Source organism: Mustela erminea, chromosome 20, assembly GCF_009829155.1.
Source record: "Mustela erminea isolate mMusErm1 chromosome 20, mMusErm1.Pri, whole genome shotgun sequence".
In the NCBI taxonomy this organism is placed as follows: Eukaryota; Metazoa; Chordata; class Mammalia; order Carnivora; family Mustelidae; genus Mustela; species Mustela erminea.
In genome coordinates this window covers 9,258,569-9,276,289 of record NC_045633.1, presented here as the reverse complement: position 1 = coordinate 9,276,289, position 17,721 = coordinate 9,258,569, and the positions used below count along the sequence as shown (strand labels likewise).

General features: G+C 41.6%; 1 protein-coding gene across 5 annotated transcripts in view; it reads left to right on the top strand.

Annotated features, from left to right (window-relative positions):
* Nucleotides 1-17,721, top strand: part of IQCK (IQ motif containing K) — a 118,943-nt gene that overhangs the window by 21,772 nt on the left and 79,450 nt on the right. For all 5 annotated transcript variants that reach the window (XR_004281863.1, XR_004281864.1, XM_032328024.1 and 2 more), the window contains exons 5-6: nucleotides 7,524-7,576; nucleotides 7,713-7,790. Coding sequence is in view for 3 of the 5 variants with exons in the window: in XM_032328024.1 (XP_032183915.1) it covers nucleotides 7,524-7,576; nucleotides 7,713-7,790 (131 nt within the window). In the remaining 2 variants the exon portion in view is untranslated. The remainder of the gene's footprint in view (nucleotides 1-7,523; nucleotides 7,577-7,712; nucleotides 7,791-17,721) is intronic.

Genomic DNA, 17,721 nt, shown 5'->3' with positions numbered 1-17,721 from the left:
GGAAGTAGGTGAAACAGAGCTTTCTTGAAAATCACATTTCTGTGTCCCAAATCAAGAACTATGGATTTTTCCATATTTCTGCACGAAAGATCATCTATCAGTGATTGACAGTGTTCTAAAGCAGAGGCCGGCAAACTACGGCCTAGGGGGCCAGCTGCCTATTTTTGTAAAACAATTTTTATTGGAATTCAGCCCCACTCATTCCTTTAAAGATTGTCTATGGCCACTTTTGCACTTTTGTACTTTTTCAGTAGAGCTAAGTTGAATAGTTGTGACACAAGTCTAATATGTACACCTGCCTCTTTAAGAAGAAGTTTGCTGACCCCTGTTCTGAAAACCTGCAACTACCCAGATTTTTGTAGTAGTACCTGCTGCTCTTATGTGGGAGGTAGGGTAAGGAAAGCATCATGAATAAGCGTCGAGTTTAGAGCTGTGCTCACCTGAATTTAGGGCCCAGTTCTACCTCTTTCTAGATATGTGACTTTGGACATTGCTAGCATTGGAACCTTGTGATTTTAATCTTCCTAAGCCTCAGTTTCCTCCTCCATAAAATGGAAGTAATGATAATGGTTATGGTTAGTAGTAATAAGAGAGTTTATCAGAATTAAATAAGATAATGCATTTAAAATGTTTAGCTCAGTGACTGGCATAGCTACAGTGAAAAGTAGCAATAACACAAGAACAAAATTAAGTTGGAGAAAGTTTCCTTAGGCTTGGAATAGAAGACTAAGACTGAGGGCAGTAGGTAAGGAAGAGGAGGGCTGAGACTGCCCTGCGGGGAGTAAAAGACTGGTGGGAGATTAGACTCAGCCATGTGGAGGGCTCTGACAGAACACAATGATGAAGGGTACGGTAGGGGTGCTGGAGTCACACATGTGGGCTCGAATCTCCCCCTCCAACTTGTGTTAGTTCTGGGCTCCTGGGAAGATTCCTTAAACCATGAGCCTCAGTTTTCTTATCTGTTAAATGGGGAGGGTAATAATCCTAGTACCCACCTCACCAGGGCTTTTGAGAAGATTGAATAAGAAGTTGCATGTATAGCACTTAGCACAGGGTGAGTGTTCAGTAAGGGATAGCCATGGTCTTTCAGGACTGTTTTGAAAGAGGGATTCAGGAAGGGATGCAGCTGGCAGCAAGAGAGAAAACGGAGAAAACGGGACCAGGCTGACTGTGGAAAAAAAATAAATAAATCCTGTTTCAGGCAGGAATGGTGAGATGGATCAGCAGAGCCTCTGCCAGAAGCTTCCTTTTGCACAGGACTTGACCAATTTTTCCATCTTCTCTGAGCAGAGGGCAGATCTTAAAGAGAGTGCTCTAGATTCCTTGATCTCTTGGAACCTTGTCTGTAAAGCTAGGTTGCAAATAGTTTCGATACTGAGATAGGAGTTTTCGTGGGAGTGGAGTCTTCATGAAGACTTGCCTGTTCCTTGTTGAATCTTTGTTGACATTGACCTTCCTGGTCTTTTATTTATAGTTATAGATGCCTTCCCTGGGACCCCTGGGCTGCCCACCGTCTATGTGATTCTGAAGGGGGAAGAGGTCTTAAGGCAGGAAATCAACTGTGCAATTGTTAAGGTAGAACTTCAGCATTTTTCTCAGACTGATGGTTGATTAAAAGGCTACAATACCACTCCTGTTCTGTCATGAATTGGGTTGTATTCCACTGGAGCAAATTAAGTTTGAAACACATAAATAACATCATAAAGATTAGACATTACAGTTGGCTCAGTGTTCTTGGTGATCCCCTGACATCGAGCCATGCCTTTGGATTAGCTTAATTGGAACATGAAAGATCAGAACTAAATGAGAATTTAAATGGACTGATATATTGAACAGAGCTGGCTTAGTGGCTCTGTTGTAAACTTCACTTGGGAATTCTTTCCAATGTAACTCTGAAAATATTTTGTGCACTCAGAGTGAGGTTAATAATTTTTGCCATAAGCAGTTTTTGATAAAAGGTTGATATTGTTAGCAGTTAAAAATAGTATGAAGTCAAAAGAGTGTGTTTTAGTTGGCTGTGTTAAGTATGTCAAACTAACCAGTCCCATATCTGCCAGTTTACTCTGAAGGCCAGCCCCTCAAAATGGCAGAAAACCCCATTCAAGCTCACTTCAGTGAAAAAGATTTTTTGTTTGTTTGTATTTGTACATGCTCTCCCATGAGGTGATCTTCCACAGCTTGATCTGGGGCCCAGATGATGTCTTCATGATGTGGTTGCCTCTCCATCTCTTGATTTTGTTTCTTCTGGCTTGGCTCTACCCTCAAACGGTCCCCACCAGTGACACCAGCCCAGGTCTCATAGACACAAGTGTACCCGAGAAAGAGAAAGTATCTTCCAGAGTTTCTAATTGAACAGATTCAGGTCTATTACCTACTTTGGAGTCAGTCCTTGGAACCAGGGAATTTAGTGGGCAGTGGGCTGTTGGGCAAAGGGAAGGATCCCTAACCTAATGCACAAAGCTTTAGAACTGGGGAAGGGTAGATCCCCAAAAGGAACTCAGGATCCAGTGACCAAAAGAAGTCAGAAGGGATACTGGGCAGCTATCTTGGCTAGGACTCATTATGCTGCAATAGCAGAAAACTGCTATTGGTTCAGGGAATTAGACAGTTCTGAGATAGAGAAGGAAGATCTCAGGATTGGTTTGATTTAGGAGCTCAGTGATGTACTCGAGAACTTGGTTCTCTTCTGCATCTCTGATTGGCCTCTTACAGAATTGGTTTTATCCTCAGGCTAGCTTCCCTCAGAGTGGCAAAACAGCTACTGCTACTGTCCTAGGCTTTGCCCCCACATACTTCAGCAACAAGGAGAGAATGACCAAGCTCATTTAGAAAAGCAAAGGAAATTATTTCCCAGAAGCCCCAGCACATCTCCTCTCATACCTTATCAGTCTGAAATGGATTGCACACCCATTCTTCATTCAGTGAATCTCTTGGGCCTGGATAAATGTGGACCAGATTGGTTTAGGTCTCAGTGGCAGGTGGGGTGGAGTTATCTGGACTGCCTTATCGGGGTTCACACCTGGAGCTGGAGAGGGGGTTAATCCTCTCTATTCATCACTGCTACAGCCCAGCCGGGATTCGCTGCTGGACATTAAATTAATAACCACAGTGGGGCCATGGCTTACTCATTTCTTTATCTCTAGTGTTCAATACAGGCTTGGCACATAGTAGGTCCTCAGTAAATGTTTACTGAACAAGACCAAACTGGAATAGTGCACCTTGCGTAATTTGGAAAGAAATCAGGAGTTTTTTGTATGAGTAAAATGATGCCTGAAAATAAAGCTTATCTCAGCTTTGAATATGGATTAAATGCAGAGTCTGGATAGAGGTGATAAGACTTTCCATCTCTTTTCCTATCCTATCCCACGTAGCATAAAATTTTCCCTTTCGCTTTGGTTGCTCATCAAATTCCATTACAATGAAGAATGTTGTAAACAAAAGTTAGTATCAGGAAATTATTTCTAACTCCTGATAAGTCATTCGATGACCTCATGACACTAAAATTCGCCACTGTGAATAATTCAGTAAAACAGAATCTTCTATTTCTTCTTAGAGTCCGTACCACCTAATGGTCATTTATTGTAATTTTTTATTTTTTGAGCAAAACACCCAAATATCTTTTAAAGAGTGCAAGGGCTTTGGTCAGTGAAGGAAGAAACTCCACTTCCTGGCCTTGACTAATAAGGGAGTTAGAAATACCATCAGCTTTTGTTTGAAAAAGTTTTCTAAGGAATGGAAAAAAATAGATTCTCACAGGAAAGGTGTGGTAGAATTATTTTAGCATTACTCCTTTTAATTAAGAACACTTTTAGAAATGACCACATGACCTCTGCTGAAAGTCTTGGTCAATACTTTGTGTTATGAGTACATATTTTTAGGTTCTTTTGAGAAGTATTGTTTTTCTCTAATGAAATTCTAATGCACTGGGGGGAAAACTGGACTTCTGTTTGAAGTTTGCTTTGATAAATATTTTGGCCTCTGGTTACCATCCAAGTATGTACTCATTTCTAGCTTGAGTTATTTACTGCTTTTGTCATGTCTGGGGGGGTCTCTAGCATGTGGCAATTTACTGTGGAGAATACCTGTGTGGGAAAGGAGGCTGTGACATTCTAGGTGCATGCCATACCCACAGTCTTAACTCAGTCCTCTATCCCTGCCTTGTCCACATTCCCATCAACCTGGATGCAAATGATAGAGCCAGGAATCAGTGTCATTTTATAGCCAAGTGGCTATAAAATGATCTGATACAATTGCTTTGCCCAGTAGGGATGGCCTATCCTGAATTGTACCTTACCAACCCAATCAGATTCTTCCTCCTGGGGAGTAGCGATGACAAAGGGCTTAGTCCCACACAGATCAAGAATGAGCATTGTTGAACCACAAAGCTACTGATGGATGAAGCTATTGTGGTTAGCTAGAAATTGTGCCCTGAACAGCCACGGACATTGGTTACTTCTCCCTGAGACCTGCCCCCAGTCAGAGGAATTCTCATTTTCCTTCCACTCCTTTTACCTTTACAGTAACCCCCTGTGCCAGATAGAATATATTAGTGTTCACAGATGTTTGTGGGCTCCTGTAACGGAAAGACCATGTGACTGCTTTGGTCAAAGCAATGTATCGACGTGACATATGTCATTTCTAAACACACACTCTAAGAGTCAAAGCATGGTTCGCCATAGACTTTTCACTTGATAACTAGTGATATTTCAGAGAGAGTAAAGACAACATGGAGCAGTTATTGATTGAAATGTTCATGTAACATGAGTCAGAAATAAACCATGGATGATAAAAGCTTCTCAGATAGCAAAATCTATCCTTAACTGATTTGTCAAAAACAAACAAACAAAAAACAAAACCTAGTAACCAGGGTAACCTGAACATATTTCTATCCCTTGCAAACCCAGAGTTTCAACGAACACAATGTCATAGCAAGCCACACTTCAATTCACAAACCTCACAGCAGGTGCTTTTGACATTTCTGGTGTGGAAATACATTCATTACCTGATGCAGATTCAGTGCCTGTCCAGTGCTAGAAGTTTCTCTCCCCAGTCTCTGCACCTCCAGTCTGTCTCCTGTACGCATACTCCGCATGACCCCTGGATTGAGCTCTAATTTCTGTCTTTTCTCCCTGTTGGGTTTCAGCCTTTTATGATGATGTTTTCCCCCGCCAGCCCCTCCCTGAACTTTAGTACAAAATTTCTCCAGCATAGAGAACAACTAAGACTTGCAGAGGGAACACCCACATATTTACCACCTTGATTCTATAGTTACCATTTTGCTTTATTCGTTTGGTTGCATATCTGTCCACCAATCCATCGGTCCATCCCTCTATCCATCTACCTTGTTTTTTGGATGCATTTTAAAGTAAGCTGCCAACTCATGATGACATTGATGATGCCTTTTCCCTTGACATTTAGTCTTTTTCCTTTTAATTCTTGATTTTAAAAAATTGCTTTTTAACCTTGAGGTTGTCTTAACTGTTTCCTCTGCCTGCCCAACCTTGGACATACTCATCCTTTAACAATCGTGAATTCAGTGTATTTGTCCACCTTACGTAAACCCTGGGTGCCCACACTTTCTTAATCTTGCTCCTTAATTTTTCTCTTGGTTACTTCCTCTCTTATCTCTTCACTCACCACAACTTTTCATTTGCTTTGCCTTCTCTCTTTCAGCTCCCCGGCAGATAATTTTTAAACTAAACAACAGCTGAACAATATCCCCACTGTTCCAAGTGTCTGAGTATGCACGGCACGTCCACACTTGCCCAGAACAGAAGGAAAACACAATTTCTTCCATTTTATTTCTTTGCATCAAAAGTGATTAAATCTGTCTGCATGACCTTCATACATCAGACCATTTGGCTATTTTAAAAGTCCATTTAATAGAGTAAGTCAAGCTGCATTCCCTTGGTAGAAAGAATCTTTACCACCAAACTGCGCGGTAAATGCCAAGGGAACAATGCATCTTTTGTAGGACGGGAGAGAGAGACATTGCCATCTTACAATTGCTGAATTGTTTAAATTATTATATGGCAGTTCATGCTAGATACATATTTGCATTGTTGTACAAGTATTTTCTTATTTTGGTTAAAGATGGCTCTTTGAAGGGATAACCTACTCTTGCAAGGCAGGCTTAGAAAACCCCATTCCATGGGCTGGGACATTTAATTTTATTACCCTGGCCAGGAGTATTTCAATTTTTTAATAAAAGGCTATCAGCAAGAAGGTAAAAGGCTGCAAACAATCTCCAGTAACTCAGACACCACCATATTTTATTTACTAACAGCTATAATAAAGCTTTCAGTAAAAAATATTAAGCAAAACTTTCCTTTTTGGTGAGAATCAATTTCATAACCATCTTTTCAAGCTCATCTAGGATTGTAAAGCTGAGTTGGCTGTTTTGAAGTGAAGGGGGAAAAATAGGAAAAAAGTAGGAAAATTTTCATGATAAAATATTATGAGAAGAAAATGAAGTGAAATTGTCCAGAATTATATCATTAATTTCTACTTTAAAAAATCAGAATTCTTAAAAACGGGTTCTTTCTTGGCGTCTAGAAGGACAAATGGGGATTAGCGGATTAGAGAATAAAGGAATAGGAGTTAAAATTCTTCCTGTTGTAAACAATAAACAACCGAATGCAAACTGGCTTAATTTAAAAAAATATGTTCGCGGGGTGCCTGGGTGGCCGAGTCATTGAGTGTCTGCCTTTGGCTCAGGTCATGATCCCAGTGTCCTGGGATCGAGCCCCACATCTGGCTCCCTGCTCTGCCGGAAGCCTGCTTTCCCTCTCCTGCTCCCCCTGCTTATGTTCCTGCTCTCACTGTTTCTCTCTCACTGTCAAATAAATAAATAAAATCTTAAAAGATATATATATGTGTGTGTGTGTGTATATATATATATATATATATACACATATATTTGCTCATATACCAGAGGACATGAGCCAGTGGATTTGGGCTTTGTGTATAGCTGGATCCAGGATCTAGTACAGTGTTGTTAGGAATCTGCCATTGGTGGTCTAGCCAGCAGCATCTCCCTTCTTCCTTGCTAATAGAACCCCAAATTTATTCATTTTCTTTAGAGTTGCTGTGTCCTTCAGGGTTGACTGGCCGAGGACCCCAGTGCAGGGCTCAATCCCACAACCCTGAGATCATAACCTGAGCCGAAATCAAGAGTTGGATGCTTAACCGACTGAGCCACCCAGGTGCTCTTCAAGGTCTAGATTTAAATAAAATCCTTTTGTGATCATTCCAAAAGCATGTAGTTGCCTCCTACTATGTGCACTATCTTTTATTAGTGCCTGCTGTCAGAAAATAGGCTTGTCCAAAGACGACTAGAGAAATATCCTCAGAAGTCTTTGCATCACCCCAAGTTACTGTTTGTTGATATACTTATAAACCTCATAAAAGACTTGCGCCTATTTCCCTAACACAAAAAAGCAATTTTCCCCTCCTCTTTTGTCCTACTCAGACATGTGGACAAAGAGTATAATTTAATTCTCTCTTCTCTCTTTTCTCTTTAGAGAAAAAGAACCAAATTCATTGCCTGTGATTTTCTGACTGAGTGGTTATACAAGTAAGTTTTGCTTGTCTTCGAATATTCAATGACCCTAAGGGTTCAATAGTGTTAATTTGCAGACAGAATAGCAACAATTGACTTGAATTTTTGCTTACTGTTTTCTTGTCCACCAAACATATGGCATCGTTACCAGTCAAAATCCAAAGAGGATGGGGGTGGCTTTCACAGAATTCTTCTCCATTCCCTTTGTGGACCAGTGGCTGAAGCATCAGTAAGTACCAGTACAATGCCTCAAGTAATTTCTTCCTATTTTAAGATTGTGTTAATGATCCTTTTCTCCAATCCAGCTAACCCATGTAACTCACCCAGGACTCCAGGTCAATTACATTTGTGGCTCTTATCTCTGGTTATTTTCAGTCTAGGTTAAGAACATCCTACCCATGTGGTGATTATTCAAAAAAGCACTTCAAAAATAAAGCAGAAAACTTAAAAAAATTTTTATTCTAAGTAATTCATCTCTCCGTATTCTCTCCTTCCCTCGTCTTCTCTTTCCTCCCTCCCCACCCCCTCTCAAGGTTATTGTGTCTCAAGAAATATGACCAAACTTTTCTAAACATTAATTTTTAGTTAATTTTTAGTTACCCATCAATTCTACATTTAAAATATTAGAGCATGACAGATGCACTTAAAACTGTCTTTGACCATCATTCTAATATGACTCTTCTCTCCTCACAAATGTAATCAGTTTAGTCTATAGGGCATCCTTGCAGAGCTCATAGAATTGGTGGTTAATGTAAAATTAGATTATATCATAAAAAAATTAGTAGTATTATTTGCTGTAAGTGAATTTCCATCAATATAATGATGATGATGAGAAATAACATTTATTGAATGTTTATGTCATTGTTTTCAGCATTTAACACTAATGAACTAACTTGATCCTCATATATTTCCTCATCTGCAAAATAGCGCTGGTAATAGCAGCCCTATTTTGCAGATGAGGAAATATATGCATTATTCTGCAACTTGCTTTTATTTGACTCAAATATATGATTTGGAGATCTAGCCCTGTTGATTCAGTTACATCTCGTTCATGCCTTTGAGGGTGTTGCAATATGTTTCATTTCTAGATTTGCATAATACACTCATTCTTACAATAAATATTTATTGAGTTCTACAATGTGCCAAACATCATTCTAGATGCTGGAGGTAAAGCAGTAAACAAAGTAGCCCCAAATCCCTGCCTTAATGGAGTTTATATCCTAGTGGGCGATGCCAGAAAATAAGTAAATAATTAAATGCTGTAGGGAAAAATAAAGCAGTCAGGGGGATACAGAGTATTTGAGGGGGCTTAATTTTTGCATAGAGTGGTCAAGAAAGACCTCACTGGGAAGATGACGTTTAAGCAGTGGTCTACTACTTTGAGCCATAGGTGGAAGAAAGATAACTCACTTAAGAGAAAATGATATATATTTAACCTGTTGTTTTGAAATGTTTTCATGCCAGCCCTTTGCAAGAACAATTTCAGGAAACTGAGGCATTAGAAAATTAAGTGAGCTCAAAAAACCCTACATTATACTGAGCAAAAGACCTTAAATTAGGCCCTTAACCCTCAAATGTCACTTTTTTTTACTTAAATTGCCCTTCTAGAGAATACCAAGTTGAGTAGACGCTTCACTTTCTTAATTTTGAGAATTAAATGTACCCCAGGTATTACCAGTGTTTTTTAAGAGGGTTTTTTGTTGTTTTTTTTTTTAAAGTAATCTCCACACCCAACACTAGGCTTGAACTCGTAACCCTGAGATCAAGAGTTACATGCTCTATCAACTGAGCCAGCCAGGTGCCCCATTACCAGTTTTTTTTTTTTTTTTTTTTTTTTAATCTGAGAGTAGCTACACATTGAAGGAGAATGATATTGGAAAACCTTCTTTTTTAATTCAGCTTCTAAACCTGTGCCTAATTTTGCCCACTATGAAAATGGAAGACCCATAATGTATTGAGTATAAGTGACTAATAAGTGGAAGATTTGCATGTTTTTTTTAAAAAGACTATTTATTTATTTGACAGAGAGAGATCACAAGTTGGCAGAGAGGCAGGCAGAGAGAGAGGGGGGAAGCAGGCTCCAGGCTGAGCAGAGAGCTTGATGCGGGGCTCGATCCCAGGACCCTGGGATCATGACCTAAGCCGAAGGCAGAGGCTTTAACCCACTGAGCCACCGGGTGCCCCGGCATGTTTTTCTAAGACCAGGTTTTTTCAGTATCATTCTGTTGCTTTGCCTTGAAAATGAAACATTTTCCCACTTCTAAGACCCAGTGACAAAGAATCTTAAAGATATGAGAACTTCTCTAAAGAAGAGTCCTCTCAAATCCCCAGTTACTTATTATACAAATCTTAATTTAAAATGGTTGCTAACTTCTGCTGGCAGTGCATATAAGTATACTGAGAAGTAGCCAAAGCAATCATTTCACTTTAACTCTGCAAGAACAAAAGCATGAGAGCTCTCACCTTAACTGGCATTTGTACTATTTCCATAACCTTCCAAAGAGATGCCAAGAAGCATATTAAAACTGTAAATTATATTAATCTAATTTTATGTAATAAATATTTATTGAACACCTACCACGTGCAATGCACAGAGCCTGGTGTTGTCGAATAAATTCAGATGAATCAAATATGGCTCTGGCTCCGGGGTAAGAGAGCCATGTTTACAACCAACCATAGTTCCTGTAGTGAGTGTTGTAATACAGGTGAAAGCACTGAAGGGAATTGGGGAAGCATAAGACCATTCACAGACCCTCCAGACAGGCTTGGAGCCAGCCCAGGTAGGGCAGAGGCCAAGCTGGTTGGTGCCCAGATCTGGTTTTGAGAGGCAAAGACTCAGGTATTGTATCCTTCTTGAAGATATTTTTGACCAGATGAGTCAGAGAGATAAGTAAGAATGAGGGTAGGACCTGGGAAACAATATCTAATCCAGGTTTTTTGAACCTCAGCACGATTGACAATTGGCACCGGAGAATTCTCTGATGTGGGGCTGGCCTGTGCATTCTGGAATGTTCAGCAGATTCTCTGTCCTCTGCCCACCAGATGCCAATAACACCTCCCTAAAGCCATCACCAGCAAAAAAATCTCCAGACACTAGCAAATGTCAGGGGCATGAGGAGTTGAGCGCAGCAAGGAGCCAACCAAGTAGCCCCTGGTTGAGAACCTCTGACCTAACCCACTGGGTTTCTACCTTGGCTGCACTACAAAGTCATCTGGGGAGCTTTTGCCTGGCTTCACCCAAGACCTGGTAAATGAGACCTATTAATTCAGGGTATAGCCTAGCCATTGTTGTTTGGGGTTATTGTTGTTGTTGTTGTTTTTAATAGCTTCCTGGGTTTTTCTTATATACAGCCAGAGTCAAGACCTCATCCCTACAGCAGAAGACAGGCTGTGTCTAAATAAATAGTATAATTATATTATACAGTATAAATAGTATGCTTGAGGTAATAGTATAATTTAGTCATTCCTCTGCTAAGCACTTTTACACATATTATCTCATTTAATCCTACCGACAACACTAGTATGTAGGTAGTAAAGCTGAAAGGAGCTGGGAAGTTTCAAACAAAGTGAGGTAGGTCTTAGGCAAATATGGTGATTGTTGGGGGTGCAATAAATTGTCATTTTGGAGAGGGCTTAAAGGTACAGATTGGAGGAAGATGAATTTTGAGAGAAAACTCCGTCAATGTTTTATAAAGGAAGCAAAATATAAACTAGCACTTCAGGCAGCTTTGGACTGGGGTTAAGAGCATGAGCTCTGGGGACAGACAAACCAGCATTCAAATCACTAGTCTACCACTTACTTGTCACATGACCCTGGGTGTTTTAGCTTCTATTACCATGTAACAAATTACCCCCAACGTTTAGGGGCTTGAAACAATAAATACTTATTATCTCACAGTTTCTGTGGATCAGGAATTCAGGTGCAGCTTGGCCGGGTGGTTCTGGTTCAAGGTCTCTCCTTGGCTACAGTCAAGATGTTGCAGGGGCTATAGTCTTCTGAAGCTATGACTGAGCCAGAGGGGTCACTTTCATAATGGCTTCCCCACATGCTGGTGGCTGAAGGCCTCAGTTTTTCTCTACATGGGCTTTCCCATGGGCTGCTGAGTAGCCTCACGTTGTGGTGACGCCTCTTTCAGGATGAGAGACTCAACACCAAGAAGGAAGCTGCTGGGCCTTTTGTGATCCGATCTGGAAAGCCAAACACCTGCACTTCGACCACATTCTGTTGGTTAATTAGAAGTGAGTCTCTAAGTACAGCTCAAGTACCACGTTCAAAGGGAGTGTGATTAGGCTCTACCTTTTGAAGAGAGGAGCATCAGACCCTTTGCAGACATATTTTAAAAGCGCCACAGCAGGTCACTCTGTAACCTGGAACCTCCATTTCCTTGTTAGTGAAATGTTTAGTTCAGAAAATTAGAAAGATGCAGTGAAATGATGCACCTGCAAATGAAATCACGAGCCAGGTCGGCCCGTAGTAACCTGTGGCTTACTAGTGCTACAGATGCCATCAAAGGACTCTGTGGACTTAGGAAGAGAGATACAACAGAAAAGGGTACTCAAGGCCAAAGGCAGAAAAGTGGGAGAAGGCAGGACTTGATCCAGGCACAGAAAACCAGCATGGTTGGCTCATAGAGCATGTGAAGATACAGGGATGGGATATAGGAGATAAGGCTGGAGGGGACTTAGGGGCTGGATTTTGGTTTTCAGTAAAACCATGAGGTTTGGGCATTATCCCATAAGCAAGAGAGCATATTAAAAGATTTTGGAGCGGGGGTGTAATGTGAGCAGGCTGTTTTGGCAAGATAACTCCCAAGAATGCAGGGGATATGTGAAACTGGGGAAACCTGATTACCCTCTTGAACTGGTACAACAGGAATGGAAAAGGAGGTACCTGGGGTGGGTAGAGTGGATGGATGGTGTGGGATGAGTTTAGGGATAGAGAAGAGATGTGCCTAAAAAGGTGAGATTTGCTGGGCAAATGGGAGGCCCATGATAGAAGAAAAAGACCTTGCCAGCAAAGCAGGCTCAAGGGTAAAGGCACATTGAGATTGAGGTGCCTCTAGGACATCCGTACTGGGAATATTGGCCTGAAGCTCAGAAGTGGGGTCTGGAGGGAAACATTGATTTTGGAATCAGGGTTCCCCTGTCAGATGTACAGATCGAGCTGAGATGGACCACAGCTAAACTTTGGGAGTACCCCACAGTTGGTTCCAGAGATGCCTTGAAGGAGGTACTTTCTCTAAGTCATGTGGTTGGCAGTGGTGACCATGGCTAGTCTTCTAGTTGTTTGCAAAGCAAGTCATTGTTTGCACTTAGATTTTTTGTTGATCTGAATGACCAGCAGGGAGGGAGTAGGAATACATTACTTTTCTATTGCTGCTGTAACAAATTACCACAAACTTGGTGGCTTTGATGAAGTTATTTTCTTATGGTTCTGGAGGTCAGAAGCCTGACATGCGTCTCCCTGGGCTAAAATCAAGGTGCAGGCAGGACTGCATTCTTTTCCAGAGGCTCTAGAAGAGTATCCATTTCCTTGCCTTTTGCAGTTTCTAGAGGCTTCCCGTATTGGCTGGTGGTGCCTTCCTCCGTCTTGAAAGCCAGCAGCATTGCCTATCTCTGATCCTGGGTTCTTAGTCATATTTCTCAAACTCTCTTTTGCCTCCCTCTTCAACTGTGAAGGACTCCTCTGATCACATTGGCTCGCCCACCTAATTCAGAATATTTTACCCATCCCAAGGTCTTTAATTTAATCCCATTTGCACAGTCCTTATTGCCATTGTAAAGGGAACATAAGGTTCTAGGAATCATGATGTGGACATGTTAAGGCACCATTGCCTACCTCAAAGGCTATTGGACAATGTGGAAAAATTGAAAGTCCCTCACTCATAGGAATCACCTACATTTTCTTGGGGATCACTGACATTTTGAAATGGTATTATGGGTTTTGCAAAAATGTTACATGCTCAGAGAAAGAAGTAAAAGCAAGCAGAAAGGCTAGAAGAAAAAGGTGCAACTCACGTAATAGTCAGCCTCCCAGATCTAAACATTGTTGACATTTTAGTGGACTTCTTTTCAGAGGCTTCCCTATGCATGCATACACATATATTAGATATAAGAAGATGTATGTCTTGCTCTGAGACCCGAGCTACAAGTGAAAGGAAATTTGAGGTGGAAGGGGAAAAGCTGAGCAAGTTCATGGTGGGTCCTGTCATTCTGCTTGTTCGTGTAGGTGTGGAGGCATCTGCTGAGAGGGAGGCCCAGGCAGGTTCTGGAGGCTTGTGGGGGATGGAGGAGGGGGCCGTAGCAGCTGCCATTGTGAAATTGATAGGGAATCAGCTAGGGATAAATAGGGATGGCCCAGCTGATGGCCTGAATATGGGGTGCATATAAACAGCCTGCTTATGTGATTTATCACCAGCAACCCTCTGCAACCCTGGAAAGGGGGTGGAGAAAACAGATGGTTGGGTAAAATCAGAGTTGAAGACTAGCAAAGCTAATATAGTGAAAGATCTAGACTGGGCCTAGGGGATCTTAAATAAAGGGAAAACATGGTTAACTTTTCTAAGAATAGTATCTTAGGTTTTTCTCAAAAACTACCGTATTTTTGAAATTCTGTTAAGGAGGGGCACCTGGATGGCTCAGTCATTAAGTGTCCACCTTCAGCTCAGGTTATGATCCCAGGTCCTGGGATTGAGCCCCGCGTCAGGCTCCCTGCTACATGGGGAGCCTGCTTCTCCCTCTGCCTCTGCCTGCTGCTCCGCCTTCTTGTATTCTCTCTCTTCTGTCAAGTAAATAAATAAAATCTTTAAAATAAATAAATAAACTTATTAACGATTTAACAATCTATTTTCAGAAAGAGAGAGAAACACTCCATTATGTGTTCACTTTGGAAGTAACAAACGTACCAAACTTGGAAATATTAAAATGGGGACTGTAGGGGTCTGTATGGATTTTGAAATTTCAAGTGGTAGATCTTATTTGGATCATGATCCAAAGAAAGAAAAATTAGGAGGCAGCTGATGATATAAAGAATTATTGTTCTTTTATTTAGGGTATGATAATCATTTCATAGTCATGATTTTAAAAAGTTATTACCTTTTAGAGAAACATGCTACAATATTTATGAATGAAAGATCAAGTGTTATAATGTCTGTGGACAGGGTTGGGGGAGTAACATTCAATAACTGACATGCAGAACAGTATATTTGAAGCTGGCTGATGGTGACTTGGGTTCATTTTTGTTTTCCGTCTCCTTTTTTTGTGTCTTTGAAATTTTCCACAATAAAAAATCAAAAGGAAAAGAAACAATGAGATTTTTCAAAGCTCCTCATGACCTCTTGATTGAATGATGGATGTACCGTGGGCAAGGAGGTATCTTATGACTGGCAGAGTCAACCGGGAGGGCTGAGAGGTGTTCTCCACTGGAGGTGGCTGGAGTGACAGACAGCGGGGGACACTGAGTTTTCATGTGATCATGCTGAGAAACTTAAATGGCATGGAAAGAAAATGGCTCTGGGGGCAAGACGAGAGTAGCAGGCGTGGACCAAGTGAGTGGTGCTGGGGAGGCGTTGGTCGCCCTTCCTGACACCTGGCTCTGAATGTGCGTGACTCCCCAACAGTTCCCATACCTCAGCCTCATTTGCCCTTCACACCCTCCTTGTGATGCCAAATCCACTCCTCCCCAGCACCAAAGAGAAAGGAGGGTTAACATGATCAGACCATGGCTCCAGTAATACTTTTCCTTTTAACAAATACTTTTTGTAGAGCAGGATAAATCTCTTAGGTTTTGCAGGCTACATATGGTTTCTGCTACAATTACTTCAACTCCACCATTGTAGCACGAACGCAATCCTAGGCAGTGCGTGTATAAACAGGGATGTCTGGATTCTAGTACAACTGTATTTATACAAATAGGTGATGAGTCGGGGCGCCTGAGTGGCTCAGTCGTTAAGTGTCTGCCTTCAACTCCGATCATGATCCAAGGGTCCTGGGATGGAGCCCTACATTGGGCTCCCTGCTTGGTGGGAAGCCTGCTTCTCCCTCTCCCCCTCCCCCTGTCTATGTTCCTGCTCTCCCTATCTCTCTGTCAAATAAATAAATAAAATCTAAAAATAAATAAATAAATAAATAGGTGATGGGCCAAATTTGGACCATGGGCTGTAGTTTGCTGAGCCCTGTTTTAGATACCGGTAACCTTCTCAAATCCTAGTCTTACATAGGGACTAAAAATACAGGCGTGCCTGGGTGGTTCAGTGGGTTAAAGCCTCTGCCGAAGCTCAGCTCATGATCCTAGGGTCCTGGGATTGAGCCCTGCATCAGGCTCTCTGCTCAGCAGGGAGCCTGCTTCCTCCTCTCTCTCTGTCTTCCTCTCTGCCTACTTATGATCTCTGTCAAATAAATAAATAATCTTAAAAAAAAAATAAATGCATGTGAGTAAGTGGGAAAGATGGAAGGATTAGAGGAGGTTAAGATCAGAATGGGGATTTGGAAAACTGAGATATGACAGTCTTCAGGGACCACCTGTTCTACGATATGGCTGTTCTGTTGAGTGACTGACACAATGGAAGATGGGGTCATGGAATCATGTGGACTGGAAACCATGGTCTTGGAGGTGTCATCAGTTTGAATACAGAAGTATCTGAGAAGGCCTTTGGGGGATGGGTTGGAGAAGATGACAAGCAGGTCACATCCTGGAGCCGTCAGAGGTGGTATAAGAGTATCCTAGAGGACAAAGTGGCGACTGTGGAAAAGTAGGCGTTAGGAACTTGGGCTCTGGAATCGCATCTCCACCTTACAGACCAAGCTTCACTCTTTCTAGCTGGGCAGAGATGACTTCATCTCTCTGAGCCTTAGTTTTTTCATCTGTAAAATGATCTTTCATCTAAACAAAGCTAATTCCTTATCGAGAGGAATTCTGGTGCAACTATGAAGGGGCTACCATTTTTCCAGTACCGATACGTATACAAACAGCTGTGTTCCAGCTATTTAAAGGGAGTTATTTATTTGTTCATTTATTCATATAATACATATTGAATGCTGAAATATGCTCTAAAATTACAGAGCGAACACATTCACAAGCTTGTTGGCTACTGCTTAGCTGGATAAAAAGAAGCCTTCTTACTCTACACCATGGAAATACGACACAGATAAACACGGTCCTGTCTTCATGGACAGTTTTTGTGTAGAGTTGGATTGCAGTATGCATGTCCTTAATTTATACTCATTCAATGGTATGCTTTGGGAGGAAAGAGAGAGAGAGATGGAAATAAGATTTTTGAAAATTCAAGCAGTTCCCCTTGCCATTCCACTCTGGAGGTTCAGCACAAATAGGACACATGACTCAGCTCTTTCCTTAGTTGTTCCCAGTGTTATGTGCCCCTCGTAACATGAGCGGCTCATAAGGCAACTGCTTCCTTCTGTTTGTCTATCTGTATGTCTGTCTGCCTACATAACTACTTGCCAACCAAGCGTTTATGTGGTGTTTACTCAGGTACCATTCTGAACAATTGACAAGTAAGACCTAATTTAACTTGGGTAACAATCCCACAGAGTAGGGAATTTTATACCCCCTTGTATTCGTCAGGCCGTGTTAGGCTAGGTTGCAGTTATAAACAATAGTGGAGGGGTGCCTGGGTGGCTCAGAAAGTTAAGCAACTGCCTTCGGCTCAGGTCATGATCCTGGAGTCCCGGGATCGAGTCCTGTATCGGGCTCCCAGCTCTGTCCATGGGGAGACTGCCTCTCCCTCTGACCTTCTCCCCTCTCATGTTCTCTCTTACTCGCTCTCCCTCTCAAATATATTTAAAAATTTAAAAATAAGTAAATAACACTGAAATACTCAATAACAGCTTACTTTGTGCTCGTACAAAGACAGACGCAGGTTGGACAGCCCTTTGGTTTATAGCTATTTAGAATATATGATTTTTGAGGTCACTGAAGCAAAGAAAGAAAAGAAGAGGCACCCTAGTTCTTAACCTTCTCTGTCTAGAATGTTCTTAACCTTCTCGCCTCTCCTCACAGAGCCTGAACCCAAACCAACTTCAAGGGAGGCCAAGATCCCTAAGGGAACACTGGATATTCCATGAATACTAGCTGTCCTGATGACAGCTTATTTCGGAGAAAGAAACGTGGCACAGAGATAACTTACCTGCCCGAGGTCACA